Raw genomic sequence first — 25,206 nt, 5'->3', positions numbered from 1 at the left:
CCATATCGTGCCTGCATGTTCTACCCTTCACAGCTAACAGCAGCTCCAGAGACATGCGTTAAACCTCCTTCTCCCAATTCAAATTGTACCATTCCCACATAAGTTAAAGAAAATACACTGGGAGATCCAATTACAGACCTCCTGCACTGAACACTGACTAAGTTTGCATGTAATGGTGGCAAATTGTGGGTTTACTACTGCAAGATTTGCTGTGGGATGTGCCACCACCATTTCACAGACACAAAATGGTGGCAGCACACGTTGCAGCAAATTGTGAGTTAATTAACTCACAATTTGCTGCCGTGATGTGTGAATGGGCCCAAAGTTCGAACCTCTGATAACATGTTGTTGTTGTGAATAAGATGTGAACTTGTGCATTCCACCCCCCGGCACACAGCTTCCCTCTCCTCTTTAGTGCTAATCATAATTTGCTACCAATCCACTGATTCTGGGTTGGCAGGCAAGAAATAGCCATAATGAGTTGATTCAGACAATTCAGTAAACCAGAAATAGAAGGGGCAGCCATGTACAAGAAGGGAGGAAGGAGTCATTCCTAATCGTGCAAGTCATGAGGGATTGTGTGAATCAACCCTCACCAACTGTGTCAACCAATAACCCTAGCCCTACATGCTCAAAATAATAAGACTAGGTCTCTTGACATTTCAAAAAAATTAGTTTTCTGGGTCTTTTTATCATAAAGAGATATGCACCTCAGTTTTTCACTTCTATTTGCTTTTGTCTTTGTTTGCAGACAGGAATTAGCAGCTGAAGAACATAATGGTAGTGAGGTTCAGATGGGAAAAGAAGGGAGAGTATGTTGCGTATTCAGGCTGCCAGTTCCCTCTATCCCTCTCCAGAAACGTGCAGCAATGTAAAAACTCAACAGACAAAAATGCAATACACTCACATGAAACAGTTCCTGGAAAGTTTGGACAAGCTCACTAGGAAGGAACTAGTAAAACTGCCAAACACACAGCCATGAAAAGAAAAAAAGAAAAACAAATAGAAAGGTTTTTAAATGCTAATATATAAATACGCCCATATAATATATACCATAGATGGAAAGTCAGAGATCTGGAAGAAGTAATTTGTTAAGTTTTCTGGGGCAAATCTGGATGACTCATTATTGGAAACAACATTGGTATTATGAGAATTCAAGGAGAAAAAGTCTGGCTCACAAACTGAATGACAACTCTATTGATTCTAGCACACAAAAATCACTAGAAATATTACAATATTGTCCTTTAAAGAGAGATATTTCATGGGCTCAAAGAAAACGGTGAACAGAAAACGGTCATTGAAGTCTGTACAAGATTACCATAAACATAAAGATTTTGAATAAAATGCAATTCTTCTTTACAAACATTATGAAGAATACTGCAATGAACTGGGAGATTCTGCATTTGGTGGAGAGAGCTGGCTAAGAGACTGAGCTAGGAATCAGGAAGTCCCTGGTTCAAATCCCACTTCTTCCATGAATTCACTAGGCAGCCTTATGTAAGCCACCACTTTCTCTCAGTCTCCGTCCCTCCATCTACAAAATGGGGTGGGGGGTGGTAATACCGACTTATCCTTACAACCCTGTAAGATAATGAGAGTGAAATTCTTGGAACACTTGAAAGCACAATAGAAATGTTTAAGTATTAGCATAACAATAAACTGACTTCTGACAGTCACATCGTGCTGGAGATCCATTGTAGAATGTAGGTGTACGAACAGGTTTCCCATGTGCTTGACAGCTCTGCCACCCATCCAGCAAGACTAACAAAAGATAGCTTTTATTTGCAGCTGTTGTTCCTACCTTCCTACCTTGGGTTTGTTGAACTGGACAACAAACCATGAGTTAACTGCTGGGTTGTTTAGGCCCTAAACAACATATCGGTCTGGGTTTGAATGTCACGCTCAACAACCTATGAAGGAGATAATTGTGGATTGCAGGGTAAAAGCGGAAGTGACGGCCGTGCTGTAAGCAATGCATCCACTCTCTCCTGCTCATCCCTGAAAGCCCATGGGTTGTTTAAACCATGGGTTGTCGCTATGTGTGAATCAGGTCTTTGTGTAACCACCAGGAAAATCCACTCCCTACTGATTTTCAGTACTGTGCAAGTTTTGTCTATCTTAAGTAAAAAGATACCAGCAGCATTAGGACAAATGTTTAGCTATCTATATTTGCCATAATTAAAGTGCCTGGGATGCGCTGCTGAGGAAAGAAAAGGAACTGAGGATAGGAACAGAGGAAGACACCTAATACAGAGTCAGACCATTGGTCCATCTAGCTCAGCATTATATATACACATCTAGTTCAGTATTATATAAAGTATTACAAAACTCTGGAGAGTAGCAGCTCTCCAGAATTTTAGATAGGTGGCTTTTCCAGCCCTTTCTGGAAATGCCTGAGACTGAGCAGGCACTTTTTGCATGCAAATCACGTGTTCAACCACCGACCTACAGCCCTTCCCCATATATTTTCAGAGATGCCAGGCTCAATGGCATTGCGGCAGTAGTCAAATGCAGCCTCGAACAGGGACTTCACATACAGGAAACCTCAACTTCCCAGCCACAGAGAAAGCATGGATGGGAAGGAGTGGAAATCAGCTGGAAGGCGAAGAAAATGGGTGCAGATTTAGGTAGACAAATTGCCTTAGGTGAGTAGAGATTAAAATGTAAAGAACAGTTTTAAAAAACTTTATACAGCAAGGGTTATACTATAGGAAACATGCAAAGTTTCTGTTTAAATATACAGAGCTACAAGGAAAGCAGGGTGATGGAAACGGAGGGAGGAATAGGCTAGTTTTCCACTTGTAAATGTATACTGTTTATGCTTAACTTACTTGAACTTGAGCACGCTCCGGGAGAGAGCGCAGGACAGGAAGGCCTGGCGTGCTATGGTCCATGGGGTCACGAAGAGTCGGACACGACTGAACAACAACAACAACGCTTAGTTTGATAGACCTTAGTTCCAACTAACTTTCCTGGATTTCTTCCACAAAACTATTCCATTCCTAGTGTAGAGTTGCATAGTCGTGTTTTTCAGATGGCAGTTGCAATTACTGCACATTAGAATGAATTTTACATTTTTTCCATCCTTGCTTCTGTAAGTTGTCTTTGCCCCCGGAAAACAAAATATCTGCTGCTGCTAGGTGCCTTCCGGCCTCTAGTGGCTGTTCTATCATCTGCTTCAGGGATGGACATCTGACAGAATGTAACATAAGTGAACTTTGTTCTTCCTTGCACTGACAGGGGCTGTTCGCATGACACAACAGCCCAATGTGGGTTATTTAGCCCCTGCCAATTTGAATATCCAATCCCACTTGGGGGTTGTCGTATCATGCGAACCCAGTGAGTGTGGGTTATACAAGGGTTAATCAACCCTTGTACAACCCATGGTCTGTTTAACCATCACATAAACCACGTTGGCCGGGATCACACAGCACAACAACCCCGGAGTCAGGTTGGGTGGGTGGGGATATGAAACTTGGTAATTAATTGTGCAGTTTATTCATTTGTCCTCTTAACACTGTAGAGGGACTGACAAGCACAAGTGTGTCTATTCGATTGTGAAATGTGTGAAAGCATGTAAAGCTCAAAACTGTTGCCATGTTATGGCTAGAACACAAGAAACTTCCTAAATTAGTCATGAACTGTCTTGGTGCTTCACTATCAAATATGGTTTTACTATCTATAGTGCTTTTGGTACTATTTTTTTCACAGTGGAATTTTTTTGTGAAATTCACTTATGGGTTCTTGGCCATCAAAATGTAATCCAGAGTGAGAACAAGGAAACTGCTCCTTAGAGTCTAAGTTTGAGATACATTGGGTTATGCTGCCCTCCAGTGTTCAGTGGCCAACATGTGCAACTAAAATAAGAACTGAAACTGAAAAACAATATATAATGTGGGGCTAACATAGTAAAAAAAGAAGTAAATCTTTAATCTGTTAGCATAGAATTTGTTTCTGCAAACTGTATTCAGTATTATTGCATGGCTTTAAATACTTGTTGTTGTTGTTGTTCAGTCGTGTCCGACTCTTCGTGACCCCATGGACCACAGCACGCCAGGCCTTCCTGTCCTCAGCTCTCTTCTGGAGTGTACTCAAGCCCATATTCATTGCATCGGTGATGCTATCTAGCCATCTCATCCTCTGCCGTCTCCTTCTCCTTTTGCCGTCAATCTTTCCCAGCATCAGGGTCTTTTCCAGTGACTTTTCTCTTCGCATTAGGTGGCCAAAATATTTGAGCTTCAGCTTCAGGATCTGTCCTTCCAATGAGCAGTCAGGGTTGATTTCCTTTAGGATTGACTGATTTGACCTCCCTGACGTCCAGGGGACTCGTATGAGTCTTCTCCAGCACCACAGTTCGAAAGCATCAATTCTTCGGCGCTCAGCCTTCCTTATAGTCCAGCTCTCACAGCCATACTTGCTACTGGGAAAACCATACCTTTGATTATATGAACCATTGTCGGCAAGGTGATGTCTCTGCTTCTTACTATGCTGTCTAGGTTTGCCATAGCTTTCCTCCCAAGGAGCGTCTTTTAATTTCATGGCTACAGTCACCGCCTGCGGTGATCTTGCAGCCCACGAAAATAAAATCTGTTACTGCTGCCATTTCTTCCCCTTCTATATGCCAGGAAGTGATGGGGCCAGATGCCATGATCTTCGTTTTTTTGATGTTGACTTTCAAGCCAGCTTTTGCACTCTCCACTTTCACCCTCAACAAGAGGCTCTTTAGATCGCTTTCTGCCATTAGGGTGGTATCGTCTGTGTATCTGAGGTTGTTGATAATTCTCCTGGCAATCTTAATTCCGACCTGTGATTCATCCAACCCGGCGTTTCTCATGATGTACTCTGCATATAAATTAAATAAGCAGGGCGACAATATACAGCCTTGTCGTACTCCTTTCCCAATTTTGAACCAATCGGTTGTTCCATGTCTGGTTCTTACTGTTGCTTCTTGACCCTCGTACAGATTTCTCAGGAGACAGGTAAGGTGGTCTGGTACTCCCATCTCTTTAAGAATTTGCCACAGTTTGTTCTGAGCCACACAATCAAAGGCTTTAGCGTAGTCAATGAAGTAGAAATAGACGTTTTTCTGGAATTCTCTTGCTTTCTCCATGATCCAGCGAATGTTGGCCATTTGATATCTAGTTCCTCTGCCTCTTCAAAACCCAGCTTGTACTTCCAGTAGTTCTCGGTTCACATACTGCTGAAGCCTAGCTTGTAGGATCTGGAGCATAACCTTGCTGGCATGTAAAATCAGCGCAACTGTACGGTAGTTTGAACACTCTTTGGCATTGCCCTTCTTTGGAATTGGAATGTAAACTGGCCTTTTCCAGTCTTGTGGCCATTTTTGAGTGTTCCAGATTTGTTGGCATATTGAGTACAGCACTTTAACAGCATCATCTTTTAGGATCTTAAATAGCTCAGCTGGAATACTGTCATCTCCACTAACTTTGTTGTTAGTAATGCTTCCTAAGGCCCACTTGACTTCACTCTCGAGGATGTCCGGCTCAAGTTCAGTGACAGCACTATCGTGGCTATCAGGGACATTCAGATCTTTCCTGTATAGTTCTTCTGTGTATTCTTTCCACCTCTTCTTAATCTCATCTGCTTCTGTTAGGTCCCTACCTTCTTTGTCCTTTATCATGCCCGTCTTTGCACAAAACGTTCCCTTGAGATCTCCGACTTTCTTGAAGAGATCTCTAGTCTTTTCCTCGATTTCTTTGCATTGTTCATTTAAGAAGGCCTTCTTGTCTCTCCTTGCTATTCTCTGAAACTCTGCATTCAGTTGGATATATCTTCCCCTTTCTCCCTTGCTTTTCGCTCCCCTTCTTTCCTCAGCTACTTGTAAAGCCTCATCAGACAGCCACTTGGCTTTCTTGCATTTCTTTTTCTTTGGGATGGATTTCGTTGCTGCCTCCTGAACAATGTTATGGACCTCCGTCCATAGTTCCTTAGGCACTCTGTCTATCAGGCCTAATCCCTTAAATCTATTCCTCACCTCCACTGTATATTCCTAAGGGATATGATTTAGGTTTTGTGGTTTTCCCTACGTTCTTCAATTTAAGCTGAAATTTTGCAAGAAGCAGCTCATGATCTGAGCCACGGTCAGCTCCAGGTCTTGTTTTTACTGACTGTATAGAGCTTCTCCATCTTTGGCTGCAAAGTACATAATCAATCCGATTTCGATACTGACCATATGGTGATGGTCAATATCGAAATTGACCTCTTGTGCTGTTGGAAAAGAGTGTTTGCTATGATCAGTGCGTTCTCTTGGCAAAACTCTATTAGCCTTTGTCCTGCTTCATTTTGTGCACCAAGGCCATGCCTGCCTGTTATCCTGGTGATTTCTTGACTTCCTACTTTAGCATTCCAATCCCCTATGATGAAGAGGACATCTTTTTTTGGTGTTAGTTCTAGAAGGTGTTGTAGGTCTTCACAGAACCCATCAACCTCAGCTTCTTCGGCCTCAGTGGTTGGGGCATAGACTTGAATTACTGTGATGTTGAATGGTTTGCCTTGGATTCGTACTGAGATCATTCTGTCGTTTTTGAGACTGTACCCCAGTACTGCTTTTCCCACCCTTTTGTTGACTATGAGTGATACTCCATTTCTTCTAAGGGATTCTTGCCCACAGTAGTAGATGTAATGGTCACCTGAATTAAATTCGCCCATGCTTGTCCATTTTAGTTCACTGATTCCCAAGATGTTGATGTTCAATCTTGCCATCTCATGTTTGACCACCTCCAGCTTACCTTGATTCATTGATCTTACATTCCAGGTTCCTAAACAATATTGTTCTTTACAGCATCGGATTTTCTTTTCACCACCAGACACATCCACAGCTGAGTGTCCTTTCAGCTTTGGCCCAGCCGCTTCACTCTTTCTGGCACTACTTGGAAATTCCCTCTGCTCTTCCCCAGGAGTATATTGGACACCTTCCGACCTGAGGGGCTCATCTTCCGGCGTCATCTCTTTTTGCCTTGTGATACGTTCCATGGGGTTTTCTTGGCAACAATACTGGAGTGGGTTGCCATTTCCTTCTCCAGTGGACCACATTTTGTCAGAACTCTCTGCCATGACCTGTCGGTCTTGGGTGGCCCTGCATGGCATAGCTTATGGCTTCACAGACTCACGCAAGCCCCTTTGCCACAACAAGGCAGTGATCCATGAAGGAGCTTTAAATACTAGCAGAGATCAGTCACCGTACAGTACATAAAAAGTGCACGGTCCCTGATAGGATAACAAATCAATGATTTCTTTAAAAATATATTAAAAAATAAGATTTAAATCATTTTTTTAAAATTTTAAATGTAAATACATTTATCTTAAGAATAAGTTGGTCTATATTAAATAATCTCAGTAATAAAGGTGGCCAGCAAAGTTATCCATGAAGTAGTGTTCTAAAGTTATCAAAAAAATCAAGTTATCAAAAAAGTTATACAAAATATGACCTCATATATTGTAAATAATACTCCATTTAGTTGTATATTAACGTGGTTTAGTAGTCAGATTTGTTCCATTGTTTAGGAGATATATGAACTAGTATCATCCTTGTCAGTGGGTGACCTCAGCGGCCCAGACTGCCCTTCATTACCAACTTCTGTTGGTACAACTATGCCTATTCCTGGGCAAGGATAGCCTAGCCAGTGTGGTTTATGCATTGGTAACCTCGCAATTAGACTACCGTAATGCACTTTATGGTTCAAAAGTTGCAGTTAGTCCAGAAAGCAGCAGCTAGGGTTCTCAGTGGGGCACCCAGCTATATACATATTACACCTGTGTTAAAAGAAGTGCAATGGCTGCCTATCAGCTACCAGGCCAGGTTCAAAATTCTGTTGTTGACATACAAAAGCCATAACTTGGGACCAAAATACCTAGCAGACCACCTCCTCTAATATTCACCCACTGACCTCTGAGATCTTCTGAAGAAGCCTTATTGGCTGTTCCATGACCAACAGTATGTCACCATGTAATATCACAAAATCAGGCCTTCTTAGCAGTGGCATCCAGCGTCTGGAACACAGTGCAAGTTTCAAATGCCTTCTGAAAACCTTTTTGTTTACACAGGCTTTCCCTGGCTTGTAATTGACTATGACACTGGTCCATGTTACTGTTTATTGTTTTTTGCTGTAAGAATTTGTTTATTATCTTTATATGGTATTATATATGTATTTTAGCTGTGTTTTTATAGTATTTTTGTGTAAACTGGATAGAGATATTATTCTATTATGCAGTATAAAGGGAAACTGGATTTAAATCAATGCACCCTGATCCCTGTTTAGGAGACTTATGGTATTCATTAGACCAGTAGCGTCTAACCTTTTTGACAAGTGTGCCACGAATAAAATATATAGTATCAGTCGGTGCAACTTTATGGTACTTATTGTACATATGCAGCTCTGCATGTCACGGCATGACTGTATGTCTAGTCTACTGAGACAAGTAGTAGGCAGTAAAGAGGCAGGCAGGCAACCACAGTTAAGGGAGCAATCCTATGGCCACTAGACAGCGGCTAGACGGCCATAGGATATGTTGTTTTCCGGGAACCGACCTTGGAGCCCATGCTCTGAGGTCGGTTCCCAGAAAACCTACCTCCCCTCACTTATGCGCTGCCTCGGGGGCAGCGCAGAACAGCCCTGTCCTCCACGCTCACAAGAGGAGTGCGGAGCGGCTGGAAAGTGGCGTGGCTGGGGGCATTGTGGGACAAGGAGAGCGTAACTGCCTGCACGACACATCCTATGTGTCGTATAGCAGCCTCCTTCCCCCCTCCATCCTCCCGTGACAAGACAGCCACGATCGGCTGTCTAGCCGAAAAAGCAGGGCAGGAGAAGCGTGGAGGGAACGATCCCCTCCGTGCTTCTCTTGCCCTGCTTTGGATAGGTGGTCGCCTCTGAGTTCGGAGGCGGCCGCTTATCTAGATAGGATTGCTCCCTAAATCTGGGCCAAAGCAAGTCCCATTGGCCTCTTACTCCTGGTCCAAGAGTGCCAGAGGCAGAAGCAGTGCAAGTCCTTCTTGCTGCTTTTGCTTCTCCTTTCCGAAGTTCACTGTGTGTGCAGTTTGGTGACAAGTACAGGTAGTTCTGGATAATAAGGGAAACCAAAGTGTGTGGATCCCTGAGTAAGTGAGGGTCAGAGTGGCCTGGGAGGAACATGTAAACAACAGCCAGGATGGTCCAGAAGAGTTTTGCTAAAGAAGTGGATCTTGACAATGGAACTTGAAAGAAGGGGAAGTGACAAGGAAGCTTTTGGCAGAAAGCACAGAGACTGGAGTGGAAGAAGATGGAGGGGTGACAGTGGATTTGCCTGAGCAGAACAGAAGGAATGAGAAGGCTTCAAAGGGGAGATGAGGAAGGAGGTGTAGAAAGACAGGAGAGCTGTAAAATGAGGACTAGAACACTGATGTTGATGGAAAGCATGACATGGAACAGGTGCATGGACTTCAGAAGATCAGTCCAATAATAGTCAGGAAATAAAAAGGGAAAGATAGCAAGAAGAAAAGAAGTGGCACATGCAGAATGAATACAAAGAGGGCAGAGGTTAAAAGTGACTGGGGGCTCCGGTGCCATGGGTTCCTCCTGGATATAGTTTATGACGTAATTAGCAATCCTCTCCCAATCCCACGCAATCAAACCAGGTAGTATGACAAAAGAGAAAGAGAGAACAGCAAAGCTATCTCCATATCTATTATGTCAGGTAGAGACATCATACTTTTGTCACTGAGATCTCATGCAGTACTGTGCAATGTTGAAGATATGACAGGCTCTCAGGGATCCCCTGGAAAGGTTCTCAGTGCTAGGACCTGGAAATTCTTTTATTTGGGAGGCAAGTGACCAAGGAGGAATGAAAAACGACTTCGAGGTGGCGTGCCTCTGAGATGACAGTACACACAGAGAAAGGAGATTAGGCACCCTCCTTGCAATATGCTCAACTTAGAATGCTGGCAGAACGTCTCATAGGGGAAGTCAGCAAGTCATTCAGGGATATGGGTCATTTAGGGATATGGGATGAAGAGGTGCTGTAGGGAAGGGTGCCCACTTACTGCTGTTGGATCGCGTCTATGAAGCTCTGCTGCTGTCACTTGTGTGAAGCCACCAGGATATCTACAAGACAAAATGAGAGGAACAAGCAAATTTAGAGGTATCTCTGTGAAAGAGGGCAGTAACAAAAACAAAAATATGCATATTCCCTAATCTAAACATTAATAAATGAAGGATTTAAAAAAAAATATATTGGAATTTAGGTATGTACAAGTGGGTCACGTAACGAAATGTTGGAGTGTGGAGTGCTCTTGTTCAGGGTTGCAGCCAGCCATGTCCTCTTCCAAGATACTCCAAACCACTCCTCCTCCACAGAGTTTTCTGCCCCCACAACTGCAGTCAGTCTGCATTCCATGCCCACTGAGCATGCTCAGTTCTCATTAAGCTGGTTTTGCCCCCCCCCCCCGACTTTTCCCTCAAAAATGTTTGTGCTTTTGGAAACCTTGAGGTTCCCTCAAGCCTGCTGATACCTCCCTCTTGTGTGTGGATGGCATTTCTTTAACTTCCTAAGAATCCACTCTTGAGAATGAGTTCGCTATTCGTGTACAGGATTATCGACTTATCCACCAAAAGGCGGAAATGTGCAAGGATGGAGCCATAAAGATGGCAGGTAGCTGAGAAAGTGCCAGCACCAATCTGCCTTTCCTGTTTGCAGTTGGCTTTCCCCAAACCCCTAGTTCTTCTGTCTCTTCTCCCCTTGGCCCTTCAGGTCTCTCCTGCCTCCACTCCCTTCCCCTTGTCTCCCGCTTCTTCCTTTCCTAGGCTCCCAACCTTATCTTACTCCATTTTCCCTACTGCTGACTCATGCTTCATAGGTCACCTTCTTGGCAGCAGTTTAGGAAGAGAAGGTGAAAGCACACATGGAACATGATATAATTTTATCACCTGTTTGTTTTCTGATATATTAATGATATGACCATTTCACAAGAAGCTATGTTCACTAGTTCTGCTTTAGGTGCCCATTTGTCAACAGTTTTCAGTATAACTCTATATGCTCAGAGTTTAATAATCTTTTAAAAAATCAGCACTAACTGACATTCAGAACTGCAGTGGCTATAAATTAAAATGAAGAATTAGATTTAGTCTTATCAGTTTAATATTACAATTTTACATAATGAGACAATTGGGTAAAAAGCTAACATACACTTTCAATGTAGCTATCTTGTGAATTACCGTAAATATCATTTATTTATATAGTAACATAATATATATAACGCTTTACAGAGTAGAAGAGGACAGGTTCCTGCCCCCAGGAGCTTACAATCTAAAATTTGACACCGAGGAAACAGAGGAAGGGGAAGGAAATAAAAGCAGGGGTAAACTAGAAAGTAATATTTATTTGTTTGTGTTTATATTCCGCTGTTTCTTGCAAGGAGCCCTGGAGTGCTAACAACATGTAATATGAGGTTGTTTCAGTCACACATGCTTAATTACATGGCTCAGTGATTGATTGTAGAACACAGTGAGAGGTGGCATCATGCCAGTGTTCTGGAAGGCAGTTCCAATCGTAAGGAGGAGCAAGGGGGAAAGGGTGGAGTCCTTTGAGGGAGCAGGAAACTTTTAGACAGTGGAGGCTGGTGGTGATTATGAGCAGGGATGTACTGGGATATAAGAGAATATATATAAGGCGTGGGGGCAAGGCCTTTGAATATAAGGCCAAGGAGTCTGTGCTGGATCTGGGAGCAGACAGGAAGCTAGTGTAGGGATTTAATGAGGCATGTCATGTGATCAGAGCATCAAAAGAAGTGAACAATTTTGGCAAGAGAGCTCTGCAGAGACATGAGGGGATAAAGATGAGACAACGGAAGACCAGAGAGGAGAAGATTGCAGTAGTCTACACAAGAGACAACCAGGGCATGGGCCAGTTTTTGCTGAAGAGACAGAAAGGGCAGGCTGTATTTTGCAATGCTGTAAAGGGAGAGGCAACAGACTGAATATGGGGAGCACAGGGGAGAAAGGAGTCAAAATAAAGCCAAGGCTACATGCTTGGTCAATAGGGTGGATGGCAATATTATCAACAGATGAAGTGTACAAGTAGAGGAGGCTTGGCAGGAAAGATGAAATGTTTTACCTTGGACAAACTGAGTTTGAGATGCTAATGAGACATCTATGCAGAAATATGAGAGCAGCAGCTAGAGATGCAGGATTGGTGTAAGGACAATAGCTCAAGGGTACAGAAATAGAGCTAGGAGTCATCTGCATAAAGGCGGTACTGGAAATGATTACAATTAATGAGGTCTCCCAGGGACAGTATGCAGTAGAAAGAGAAGAGCAGAGGGCCAGAGGCTCCATGAATTGGTAATAATTTGGGCTTTGGAGTAAGCAGGAACTCGTGTGAGACTTCTGTGTTACTTTTGCTTGCTCCAAAATACAGCGCAATCATCATGAGAAATGCCAGCACTCCCTGAACTCAGAAGTAGCTGTGACAGTTCTCTTATATTGAGCTTTCCTGCTCCAAAGGCTAGAACAATAAGAATAACCCCCTTTCCCATTTCTGAAGGCAAGATTTCAAAGCTTAACACAATATGAGAGACCAGCTCCTTCCTTTGTCGGACCAGGGGGAGGTTGTTGTGCCCTCCTTATCTTCAGGGCAGGCAGGAACAACACGAGAGATTCATAGTGCTCTTACCACCTTCAAAGCCCAGCATGATATGAGACACCATAGCATGTGCAGAGAACTCGCAGAGGTGAGCGAATGACCATGAATTATGGCAGGCTAGTAAACCAAGCCAAAACTTGTGGATTGCTGCTAAACAGCCATATTTTGGAGGAGATTAAACATGCTCAGAATCAACTGAAATATGACCTGAAGGTTCCTACCTCTAGGTAGTATCCAATAGGGGCAGTGCACACACGCCCAGCCCTGCCGGGCCCCAGTCTTTGTGCACCCAGACCCCGCCCAGGTCTGTGCATGGCCACAATATAGCACTTCTAGGGGGAAGCTCTGACGCGTGCAAAAAAATGTTGGTTCCTGGAAGGGGCAAGTCAGAACCCTTTCAGAAACCAGCGTTTTCATGCACATTGGAGCTTGCCCCCAGAAGTGCTATATTGGGGCAGTGCGCGGACCTGGGCTGGTGGGGCTGGGTGTGTGCAGACTGGGGCTGGTGGGGCTGGGCGCACGCGCACCATCCCTCTTGGATACTACCCACTGTCTGGAATGCATCAACTATAGTTCGTATGACTATGCTAATAGAGACACCGCAGAGTCCAGGATAGAGAAGTTTGGATAACAGTGACTTCATATATGTTTCAACACACACAGCCCTCCGCTCTATTACCTTATATCTCAAAGGCTTTTCAGTTAATTTGTGAACGTTTTAAATAGATGATTTTGTTAACATTAAATGCTTGTTATTTTATCTTTTTAAAGCATCATCATTTTTCATTCCAAGACACTGAATGCATAACGTTGCTGTTTGCCCTGTGGCCTACTGAAATAATTCCAGACTTCTCTGCTCCCCAGAGAATGACAGTTTTAGCGTAATATTTAGAAAAGAATAGTACCAATCTCGTTGGACGCAAGTATCTATGCAATAAGTCTCAACTAGGAAAGTTTAATGTAAGTACACATTGGTGAGTTGTTGAGTGACAGGGAAAGCTAGGGAGTTTCAGCTGGGATTATGGGGTCCCAGGCTGGGTGTGGTCCATTTCTACACTGCCATGTCACACCACTGTGTCATGCGGTACTGGATGCGGGAGAAGCAATGTCAAGCATGAATGGCTCCCATATTAGGGAATGGTGTGTAGAGATGAAGATAGGTGTCTATATCTTCTGCCCTTGAAAAGCCTTCTTTAAATGGAGGGGGAGACTTAAACAGCAGTTAATTGGTCTGTTATTCTTTGGCAAGGCCCATTTCCTTAGGTGTCCCTGTGGTTTCCTCATTATCCTAGGGCTGAACAACCACAGCCTCTCTTCAATGCAAAGAGTATTATTTGCCTCTTCTTTTCCTGCAGAGCAGGGATACTTCAGCTTTAATTTCTAGCTTTTTTTCCTCCCCACTTCAGCTTCCCAGGACTCTTTTTTGACCCTTTCTAGTTTCCTTCCCTTCCCCTTTCCCAGCATATCATTGACTCCCTACATCTTCCATCTCTTTCCCCTAGAGGCTGATACTCAGCCCCAGTGTTTTATACATGCTGAGCCAGGGCTGCAGCAGCCCTACCCAGGCTCCAGAAGACCTTGTTAGATGCTGAGCCTGTATAGGGTGGTGGGAGTTCCCCACCTACAGTGACACATTAAAGGGTCAGTGGCCTACAATCTTTGGCTAGTCTTGGTGGGCAAGACAAAAATTATGGTCACCAGGACCCTGCCCATCTCGTCACTGACCTTATGGTACACCACTGGGCGAGGTCAGAGACAATCCCCTACTCCCAAGCTCTACGCTCAGAACTAGAAACAGTGATGGGGGCTTGGTGACTTGATCCCTATGCAAGCAAGGTTCCCAGGGTTCCCTATGCAAGCAAGGTTCCCAGGGTTCCCTATGCAAGCAAGGTTCCCAGGGTTCCCTATGCAAGCAAGGTTCCCAGGGTTCCCTATGCAAGCAAGGTTCCCAGGGTTCCCTATGCAAGCAAGGTTCCCAGGGTTCCCTATGCAAGCAAGGTTCCCAGGGTTCCCTATGCAAGCAAGGTTCCCAGGGTTCCCTATGCAAGCAAGGTTCCCAGGGTTCCCTATGCAAGCAAGGTTCCCAGGGTTCCCTATGCAAGCAAGGTTCCCAGGGTTCCCTATGCAAGCAAGGTTCCCAGGGTTCCCTATGCAAGCAAGGTTCCCAGGGTTCCCTATGCAAGCAAGGTTCCCAGGGTTCCCTATGCAAGCAAGGTTCCCAGGGTTCCCTATGCAAGCAAAGTTCCCAGGGTTCCCTATGCAAGCAAGGTTCCCAGGGTTCCCTATGCAAGCAAGGTTCCCAGGGTTCCCTATGCAAGCAAGGTTCCCAGGGTTCCCTATGCAAGCAAGGTTCCCAGCAATGCAGCAGCCAAACAGCCTTCCTCCCAACTCTGGAGCTGAGGAGCGGGTGGCAATCACCGTGTAACAGTGGGGACAGTCCCTGTCCACCTTGGCAGCTCCAAGCTTAGAAGGAAGGCTGGGATTCATTACACTTGCCAGAGGGTGGCAGTACATTTCCCAGGGCAGATGAAAATCTGGAACCCTTCCTAGGGCTATTGCCTTCAGAACAAAAACCCCACCACTCCTTACTGCAGAAGTTACGCTAATATCAAATGTGCTTGTGCATCATATTTAAAAGCATGCAACACCCTTTTCTGATTTAAAAAAAATCTTACTGCTATGAAAGAACGTTTAAAGCCATCTACAATATTTTTGCAACAATACTGATTTGTTCAATATTCTTAAGATTATGGAAAGCTTACCCAGTATGTGATGAATACACTTTCTGCTCCCATTTGTTGCCAGAAAAAGCAATATGCCTTGTGTTTATTATGACAACATGATCTCCAAGGTCACCTAATAATTTTAAAGAAGGCTCTCAGTTAGTAAGATCATCAGTAACCAAACAGCTCCAGTGATATAGAGCAACAGTATTAAGGGGTCCTAACAGAAAATGTTTTAAATACCACACTTTAAAAACATTATTTTTAATGACATTCATTACTCATAAAGCAGCTTGTATGGAGCACGCTCCGCGAGAGAGCGGAGGACAGGAAGGCCTGGCATGCTATGGTCCATGGGGTCATGAAGAGTCAGACATGACTTAACAACTGAACAACAACAACAAATGCAAAGCCACCATTAGCTGCAGAGGGGTGGGCAATGTGTAGTCAGCAAGCTGCACAACTTGCAAGGCACACGTGCTCAGCTTGGGGGTTTTGATATAAAAGAAACTGAAGATATAAAATAATTTCAGCTCATGCTTTTAGAAAAGGACAGGGGGAGAAAGAGGAATTCTGAAATTGGCTTCAATTTATGGTCAGCATTGTTGCATGCCAAATGTATTCATAAGCAACAGTTCAGCCTACATCAGCAAGTGTGTAGATCATGGATCAGCAGCTGGGATCCTTGCACAGAGTGGTCAATTAGATGTGCCTTCATCTGATCCAAAGAAGCACTTCTTACGTAAGAGTGCATACTCAGGTTCACTCAATACAGATTAATTGTGCCTTAATAATGAAGGAGATCCTGAGTATGCTTTTTTTCTTTCTTTGTAAATTTAAACACATTCTTGTATTGGGAGATAAGGAATTCTAGTTTAAAAAATGATCATGCAAAACCGAGGTCATCCCACCCTGGCTTTAAACCATTAAAATAAATCACTGCCAATAAAGCAAATGTGTTTCAATCCAGAGCAGAACTCACTTAATGCGTGGTACACGGGTTTATGCTTCCCCTGAAGTCGGATGATGCTGATGGCTGCAATTTTTCCTGGTGGTTGCATCTTCGCATCTAAGAGATACCAGGCTCGAGCAAATGTGGCCCATTGCTTAAAAGAAATAACAGAAGTGCAGTTAATATATGGAAATAGATGTATTTAACGCAATGAGCGATCCCACTACACTTGACCTAACATTATGAACTATGGTTTGCCAATTAAAATCAGCTATTTAAAAATAAAATTCATCACCAACCTGCCTAAAAAGCAACTGTTGCTCTCCTGGGGCTAATCAGCACAGAAAACCTGTCAGAATTAAGAGCTGACAGTCCAACACAAGTTAATTAATTAATTTATTAAATTTATTAATCGCCCATCTGGATGGTCACCCAGCCACTCTGGGAGATGTACAATAATAAAAACAATTTAAAACAATAAAATTCTACATTTAAAAACATCATATTTCTAAAAATACCCTAACCCACCCAAATGCCTGCCTGAACAACCACGTTTTTAATACATAGCGGAAGCTCATTAAAGGGGGGGCATGGCGGAGTTCCCTAGGGAGGGAGTTCCACAGAGTATGGGCCACCAGAGAGAAGTTAAATTGTTAAGAACAACTGGAAAGCGATAGTGGCATCCCTGCCATAGTTATTCCCTTTTTTCACACCATATCTTTGCAACTAACAGCCCGCTGTATTTGATGTAGGTGTCACCTAGGTGATTGAAAGCAGTGCATCTAACTTTCCACGGGAGCGCTCTTACATGACAGCAAGCCCACTTGAAGTCAGTGGGAACTATTTCTGAGTGAACATGCATAGGATCCATGTCATTAAAAAAAAGAAAAGAAAGAAACTAAGGGTGCAATCTTATGCATATTCCAGAGTCAGCATGGCTGGCTGGGGAATGCTGGGAGTTGCGGGACTTTTTTGTCTAAACATACATAGGATTGCCCCATGATATCCTGATGAGCAAACTAGCTCCAAGTGGGCTAGATGAAACAACGATCAGGTGGATCAGTTGGCTACAGAATCGGACTCAAAGAGTGCTTATCAATGGGATCTTCTCAAACCGGGGAGAGGGAACAAAGTGGGGTACCACAGGACTCAGTCCTGGGACCAGTGGTCTTCAACATTTTTATTAATGACTTGGAGGAGGAGGTGCAGGGAATGCTGATCAAATTTGCAGATGACACAGAACTGAGTGGGATAGCTAATACCTTGTAAGACAGAAACAAAATTCAAAGTGATCTGGATAGACTGGAGCGCTGGGCAGAAAACAACAGAATGACATTTAATAGGGATAAATGCCAAGTTCTGAACCTAGGAAAAAGAAACCAAACCCCTTCCAACCCTACTATTCTATGATTGCACCCCTAGAAACGTATTTTAATATGAATTACATATTCCTTTAAAAACAAGCATATTTGAGCTTAGAGCTCTTACTGATAGTAACTTAGCCTCAGAAGCATGGCGGGGGGAGGCATAGCCATTTGGAGAATCCCAGGGGGCCAGTTTGGAACCCCAGGAAGGCTCTATTTGGACCCCAGGCCTGAGGTTCTGCACCGCTGATATACTTTAACCTCCCTACAATACGGATTAAAAGAAAATAGGTTTACAGCGCAATCATATGCATAAAAACATAAGAAGAGCTATGCTGGATCAGACCAAGGAGCCATTTAGTCTAACCATCTGTTCACACTGTAGCCAACCAGCTGCAGGTTGGCCACAGCAGGACAGGGGTGGCACAGCACCCTCCTGCCCATGTTCCCCAGCAACTGGTATACAGAGGCATCCTGCATAAAGCCATCAGGACTAGTACCTATGGATAGTCTTCTCCTCCATGAATTTGTCCAATCTCCTATTTATTTATCTATCGTATGGCACACTCACATCGCGTCACAATAAAAACATAGAGCATAAGAAATATGAAATATAAAATATAGACAGGAAGATCACAAACATATGTCCAGGTTACAGATATAGTTTTTTGCTTCAGTGTCACAGCGAGGAAATCAGCAAAGCCTCCACTGTAGACTCGGATTTTGACACTCTGTCACTATGTGTTGGATAGTTTGTTTTTCAGCCTCACAATCACAATTCGATGATGTTATTTTGCCCCATTTATAAAGGGCATCTGCGCATCTACCATGACCCGTGCGAATTCGGTTCAAGGTTGTCCATATTGTACGGGGCTGGTCAAATCCAGGTGTTTTTTCCAAGATGCAGGGCAAGCTTCGACATTGTGGAGGGCAGTTTTCTAGCCAATGTTGTTTCCATGTGTTGTGGATATTGAAATCATCTCCTAGAAGAGCTTTAGCAGTAGAAATGGCTGGATGTCTCAAACTTAGCCTGTTTCGCTCCGAGCAGGTTACGTCATTTAATATTGGTAGCTGGAGATTGTCAATAAACTTCCGACAGATTATTCCGATAGATAAGACTGTTCGCTTCCGTGACATTCCTTAAGTCACACGTGTCTCCTGGGTGGTGCTAAAGAACAGTAACTTCCAAGCAAACACCTGAAGCTTCGAAGTTACGGCAGCCAGTTAATCCTAGTCGTCTCCTGGTTATATCACATCGCACTAAATTATGTCCGATCTCCTGTTGTTGTTGTTGTAGTTCAGTCGTGTCCGACTCTTCGCGACCCCATGGACCACAGCACGCCAGGCCCTCCTGTCCTGCGCTCTCTCCCGGAGCGTGCTCAGGTTCATATTCAATGCATCTGTGATGGTATCCAGCCATCTCATCCCCTGCCGTCCCCTTCTCCTGTTGCCTTCAGTCTTTCCCAGCATCAGGGCCTAACGCCCCCTAAATGCGCGCTTACTGAGAAGAAGGTCCCGCCATGTTCCCTCCCACGCCTTCCAACGCGCAAGGAGCCCGCGAAGAGGAATTTATTCCGGATTAATCGACGCACGAGGCACGCAGCCTCCCCCTACGCCTGCTTACTCTGAAGTAAGCCCCACCGGACCCCGCGGGGCCACCAGGGCCGCCCTGAGGGTCTGGCTGCCACCTTGGCTGCCTGGGCAGAGGCCTCATCGGGGAAGGGAGCCCCCGAGGGCGCAACAAGGCGCTCTCACCTGCGCGGCCTTGGTGTAGCTCGCCATCGCGGCGCTGAGGGGACGCTTCTCCGCGCCGCGAGCGGAAGGAGGGCGGCCTCAGAGGGAGCGGAGGCGCCGGCCCCTCCGCGGGAAGCGGAAGCGGCGCGTCAGCCGAGGCGGGCCTGCTGGGCGGGGCCTGCTCAGCTGCGCGGGAGTTTCGAAGGGCGGCGGCGGCGGCTGAGGGAAGCTGCGTCGTCTTGGCCCATGGACCGGTACCTTCTCTTCCTGAGCTGGCGGGGCCGGCGAGGCGAGGCGGGATCCGAAGGCCTCTCGGGTATAGTTGCGAGAAAGGGCGGCGGCGGCGGGAAGCCTTTTCCTCGATTCACGTGCACGTCCCCGTCTTGTATGGCCGGAGTGCGGAACGCCTGTACGGCCGGCCTAGTTTCCGTCACTCCTTCCATGGGGACTAGGTCAGGTCTGCCCCATCTTCATCCGTCCCACCTCCTTCCCGCAATGGGGGGAAGCAGGCAGGGTGGGCAAAGCGGAAAGAGCCGGGCCCCCGCACTCCTCTGAGTGATGGAGGGCTCCACTGCTGGCACGCACCAGCCGAGGAATCCCGACTGTTAGCTCCGGTCTGAGATTACAGATCCTCTCTGAGCGGATTCCTCCGGCGGGCAGGGCTTAGAGCCTAAACCTCCAGGAGTTGCCGGACTTCAGCTCTCATCAGCCCTAGCCAGCATAGCCAATGCTGAGGGATGATGGGAGGTGTAGGCCAAAACCTTGTAAAGCAGCGGTAGCCGACTTGTGATCCTCCAGATGTTTTGGGCTACAACCCCCGTCAGCCCTAGCCAGCATAGCCAATGGTGAGGTATGCATCCCAACAACATCTGGAGTGCCACATGTTCCCTATCTCTGGTTTATGGCTCACCTAACGCATAATTGAGAACATAAAAGCCTTGCAGGATCAGGGTCCATCCAGTTCAGCATCCCCCCCCGCCGCGCAGTGACCCACAAGCAGATGTTTTGGACTTCAAACTCTCAGCCCCAGCCTGGTGCCTTCCAGATGTTTTGGACTTCAACTCCCAACAGCTCCAGTCAGCATGGTCAGTGGTCAGGAATTCTGCAAGTCGCCCAAAACATCTGGAGGCACTAGGTTGGGGAAGGCTGGTGTACAGTTTCACTTTTTGCGTAACCATGGCTCCTCATAGAGCTGGTCAACTTCCTGTATTTTAGAGAATAGCTTTGAAAGTGGTTTGTCTTGTAACAGTGCATCACACACAGACCTATGGAGCATAACAAGTGCCCCTTACATTGGCTGTATAGAATGAAGTAGTGCCACAAACAAAAGATCATACTCTTTCTCCCCTGTTAGTAATTCATCTGGGAAAAATTCAGCCCATAATCCTGCATTGAGGGTAGATCATGGCCATACTTAAACCCTGATTGTAGTTACCAGTTGGGTGGTATTGACTGTGGAGTAATGCATCCACGTTATGTGAATTTGAATATCCATAAGTTTTAAAATAGTGACCTGGTTCACATGACATGCCCAGTTCATCATGGATTATTTAACCCACAATGCATGCCATGGCCGTTTTGATTGCACAACCCCCCCCGATCGGGCTGATTGGGCATTGTGCTGTGTAGTTGTGGGTTATTTGACAGTTAAACAACCCTTGCTTAACCCACAATTTGCAGTAGTGGTTAAGCGATGGTTGTTTAACCCTCGAATAATCCACCATGACCAGGTTCGGTTGACACAGCACAACCCCTGATGGGGGGTGCACAATTAAAATGGTGGCTGCATGCACCACAGCTCGTGGTGGTTTAAATAGCCCATGATAAGCTGGCTGTGTCATGAGAACTGCCCTAGTGACAGAGATAACGTTCCCAATCTCCTAATCATAGTTAGGAGATCAGATCTCACAGCCTCCTTTCTTCTTCCTAGCACATCAATTTCCCTCTTTTTTCTATGGTTTGCTTTAACCATGATGTATTGCTTATGTTTGCATCAGTGTGTAAATCAGAGATGGGTAATGTGTGGCCCTTCTGATGTTGGATTGCAAGTCCCATCATCCCTCACCATTGGCTATGCTGGCTATCGCTGTTGGTAGTTGCAGACCACCAAGATCTGGAGGGCTACACATTACCCACCCCTTGTGTAAATCATGCTTAACACTAATCAGGATTGCCTCTTATTAGAGTCTGAAACCTTTGTCATAGCCAGGCTTCAAACTTGGGTTATGAGGACAATCCTGGTTAGTATTAACCTTTGTTGCCACCAGTGCAGTCACACCATGATTAAAGCAAGGTATGAAATGGAAGGGGTCTGAGTGGGAGATGACATGGTGCAGCATACATGCAAGCCTGTAGCATGTTCTGGATCTCCTAAGGAAACTGAGAACATTACATCTGCACTGAGTCATAGTGAGATCATGATTATGTACTACAGACATTGTGGCATGCATGGTACTGTAGATTTAAAGTTAGTCTGCACAAATTTGTGTTCATTTGGATGTTGTGTTCAATGCATGTAAACTAAAACCAGCATTTTGCAGGTTTGACAGCTGAAAGTATTTATGACTTGCTGGAAATAAATTGTAATGCCTCCCTAAACACAAAACATGAAGATTTCCCAGGTAAGTGAAACTCAGATATCTCATTGGGAACACAGACAGGATGGATATCTCCAAGTTTTGCTGTTTGTGGGATTCCCAGAAGCATCTGACAGACCACTGTTGGAAACAGAGAAGTCTTGTGGATTTTAAATGTTCTCAAGACTGTGCTTTCAGAAATACAAATGTCTGCTTTGCCAATTTATACTCATAAGAATCATTATTGAGGGCACCACAGATGAAGATAATTGGATCTGAGCAAACAGAAAGCAAGAAAATGGTACAACATCAAAAGGGCAACAGCCAACAAACATTTTTCATGCAAGATGGGGAGGAAAGAAGGAATAGTTAATGATGTAACAAGAAAGCACATTTGTTTTAAATAATATTGTGATTTTGTTATTGATATTTGATGTTTTAACCAAGGTTATTTGGTCATATTATTCTTGCATATTATTGCAGTTTTTGAATGTTTAGCTCAACCATTGCTGTCCACTAAGCATCTTTAAAGAAAGAAATGAATTTGTGACTTTTTGCTGCATGGTAATGTACCCACTGCTTCTCCTTTTAGCATGTTCAGTTATTGGGATTCCAGGTGTGAAGGAATGGTATTTTGCAATTCAGTCGATATGTGGATTTTCTCAGGTGAGTTTGTAAAGTCACATAATTATCCAAAATGTTAATATAAACTGGCCAAAACTCATGGAATTTTCTTTTAATTGAATAGTTCTGTAGTTCTGATTGGGAGGACATTGATTTTGACCTGGAGACAGATCAAAGCAAAAACTGTATTCGAAGAAATATTGAAGAATGCCTTGGTGATGTTCAAGGTACTGAGGAAGAAGATAGTAATAGCCGGGAATCCTTATCACTCGTTGAGTAAGTTGATCCATTTTTTTATTAGTATGTTTAATAAGATACCTAAATAGTACATTTTAAAAAGCAAAGAAAAGTAGGCTGTAACATAGAGTGATGGAAACCAACACAAGTTCTGCCATAGACTTCTGTGGGTTGCTCATCCTTCACCAGTGGGTCCACCATGTATGGTGAAAAGGACTCTGCTGAGGTTTGGCCAGTATCCCAGGCAGGCATACACAGGTTGGGAACCAATCACTTTGCTGCAATACATACATGGGGTTGGGATGCTTATCAGGGAAGAGCAAGGACAGGATAACTTGTATGGTATGCTGTTTGTGAGTGAAAACAGAGAATTGACTGGGGTTGAAGTCACAGAAAGGAAGGCCTGTGAAAAGCTGAGCTCTTTCTGTTACTAGACTAGAACACTAGTTATGAAGGGAGTCTGTGGGAGGTTGCATACGCAGTTCCCCATCTGAGGCCATTAGTTAGGATACAGTTGGCAGGTATTGTGACGGTCCAGTGTAGGTTATTCAAATGAGGAAGTGTGTGTGTGTGCATATGTGCACGTGTGTGTGTTAATTCACAATAACCTTAAGCAATGAGACAATAAAAACTTGACACTGTCATTGATACAGTTCCAATGGAGGTATTCAGAGTGCTGTCTCGTCCGGTTACATGGGATTGATATCAGCTGATGTGGTCTGAGGATGTGAATAAAGTGCTTGGTGGGGGGCAACCAACTACCTGGATTCTTGCCTGTCTTGGCTGTTGACGACTAGCTGAGGGAGGAGGGTAGAATTGACTGGGTGGGTCCAACAGGTAATTAATGCCTTTATGAGAGGGATGGTACCACCTGCTTTGAAAGAGACCACTCTTTAAGAAAGCCTATTTGGACCCAGGTGATTTTAATAACTATGGTCCAATCACTAATACCACTTTTTGGGGGTAAGATCTTGGGGAAGGCGATGGTGACTTAACTCCAGGTACTCTTGGATGGAGTGGATTATTTAGACTCATTTTAATCCAGCTTCAGGCCTGGGTTTGGCACTGAAATGGCCTTGGTCACCCTGATGCTCGCTTTTTGACGTCTCAGCGGCTTTTGATACCATCAACCATGGTATTTCTGTGGGTTGGATGTGGGAGGCACAGTACTAAGGTGACTCCACTCCTACCTCATTTCAGAAAGTGGTATTGGGGTACCCTAAGGTAACTGTGCTATGGGATCCCACAGGATTCCATCTTATCCCCTATGCTTTTTAACATCTATATGAAGCTGCTAGGTGAGGTCATCAGGGATTTGGAATGAGGTGTCAGCACATGCTAATGACACTGAGTTCTATTTTTCCATGTCATCTGAGTCCGGGAGGCTGTGCAGGTGCCGAGCCAATGTTTGGATTTGGTAATGGACTGGATGAGGGGCAATAAACGGAAGTTGAATCCCAAGATAGAGGCCCTCTGGGTACGTGGTTCCAGGAACTGCTGTACAGTCTGTTCTAGACAGGATTCCACACCCCTGAAAGAGCAGGTGCGTAGCTTGTGGGTACCCCTTGATTGAGTCTGGTCTTGTAACTTCAGACCTTGTTGGCCAGGAATGCCTCTTATCAATTTGGTCTGGTTCACCAGCTACAAGCTTTCCTAGGTAGGAAAGAGAAGGCACAGTTTTCTGGCCACAGTGGTTCATGCTCTGGTAACCTTCTGATTGGATTACTTCAATGCGTTGAATGTGGGGCTGCCATTGAAGACTACTCAGAAGCTCCAGTTAGTGCAGAATATAGTGGGCAGGACTGTAACTGGTACAGCCAGTTGGAGTTAGGTCACAACAATTCTAAAATAGCTGCACTGGCTTTGTATTTGCTTCTGAGCCCAATTCAAGGGGCTGGTGCTTACCCCTAAAGCAGGGGTGCAGAACCAGTTTTGGGCGGGGGATTGGATAATCCCCCACCTGGTCCTCCGTGGGCCAAATGACATCAGGTAGGCATGGCCACGCTCCTGGCGTCATTTGCTCCCTGCCCCAAGCGCTGGGTGGGCCAGGGACCATGCTTCACTGCGTGTGGGCTTTCCTGGTTAGCGAAGCCCTTCATACAGCGAAGCTGAGTCAGCCTAGTTTCTGTCACTCTTTCCATGGGGACTAGGTCAGGTCTGCCCCATCTTCATCCATCCCACCTCCTTCCCACAATGGGGGGAAACAGGCAGGGTGGGCAAAGCAGAAAGAGCCGGGCCCCCTTCACTTCTCTGATGGAGGGCTCCACTGCTGGCACTTACCAGCTGAGGAATCCCTACTGTTAGCTCCGATCTGAGATTACAGATCCTCTCCAAAAGGATTCCTCTGTGGGAGGGCAGGGCTT

At 44.9% G+C, this 25,206-nt stretch overlaps 2 protein-coding genes across 4 annotated transcripts in view; one reads left to right on the top strand and one right to left on the bottom strand.

Annotated features, from left to right (window-relative positions):
- Positions 1 to 19,479, bottom strand: part of MRPL13 (mitochondrial ribosomal protein L13) — a 51,858-nt gene extending 32,379 nt beyond the window's left edge. For 2 of the 3 annotated variants that reach the window (XM_084848885.1, XM_084848886.1), the window contains exons 1-4: positions 19,428 to 19,479; positions 16,339 to 16,462; positions 15,396 to 15,489; positions 10,037 to 10,097 (exon numbers count right to left, since the gene is read on the bottom strand). In XM_084848885.1, the coding sequence (XP_084705011.1) occupies positions 10,037 to 10,097; positions 15,396 to 15,489; positions 16,339 to 16,462; positions 19,428 to 19,454 (306 nt within the window). In that variant the 5' untranslated portion in view covers positions 19,455 to 19,479. Of the gene's footprint in view, positions 1 to 10,036; positions 10,098 to 15,395; positions 15,490 to 16,338; positions 16,463 to 18,172 lie in introns of all 3 variants that reach the window. The other variant, XM_084848887.1, reaches the window with a different exon arrangement.
- A 17-nt stretch (positions 19,480 to 19,496) lies between these two features.
- Positions 19,497 to 25,206, top strand: part of MTBP (MDM2 binding protein) — a 38,233-nt gene continuing 32,523 nt past the window's right edge. Inside the window, exons 1-4 of the mRNA XM_084848879.1 lie at positions 19,497 to 19,722; positions 21,947 to 22,027; positions 22,575 to 22,648; positions 22,731 to 22,882. Of these exons, the coding sequence (XP_084705005.1) occupies positions 19,653 to 19,722; positions 21,947 to 22,027; positions 22,575 to 22,648; positions 22,731 to 22,882 (377 nt within the window). The 5' untranslated portion in view covers positions 19,497 to 19,652. The remainder of the gene's footprint in view (positions 19,723 to 21,946; positions 22,028 to 22,574; positions 22,649 to 22,730; positions 22,883 to 25,206) is intronic.

Source organism: Heloderma suspectum, chromosome 4, assembly GCF_057233095.1.
Source record: "Heloderma suspectum isolate Gila_16-S chromosome 4, 16-S_ref, whole genome shotgun sequence".
Taxonomy (NCBI): domain Eukaryota; kingdom Metazoa; phylum Chordata; class Lepidosauria; order Squamata; family Helodermatidae; genus Heloderma; species Heloderma suspectum.
The sequence above is the reverse complement of the archived record's forward strand: the minus strand, read 5'-3'. Positions and strand labels throughout refer to the sequence as shown.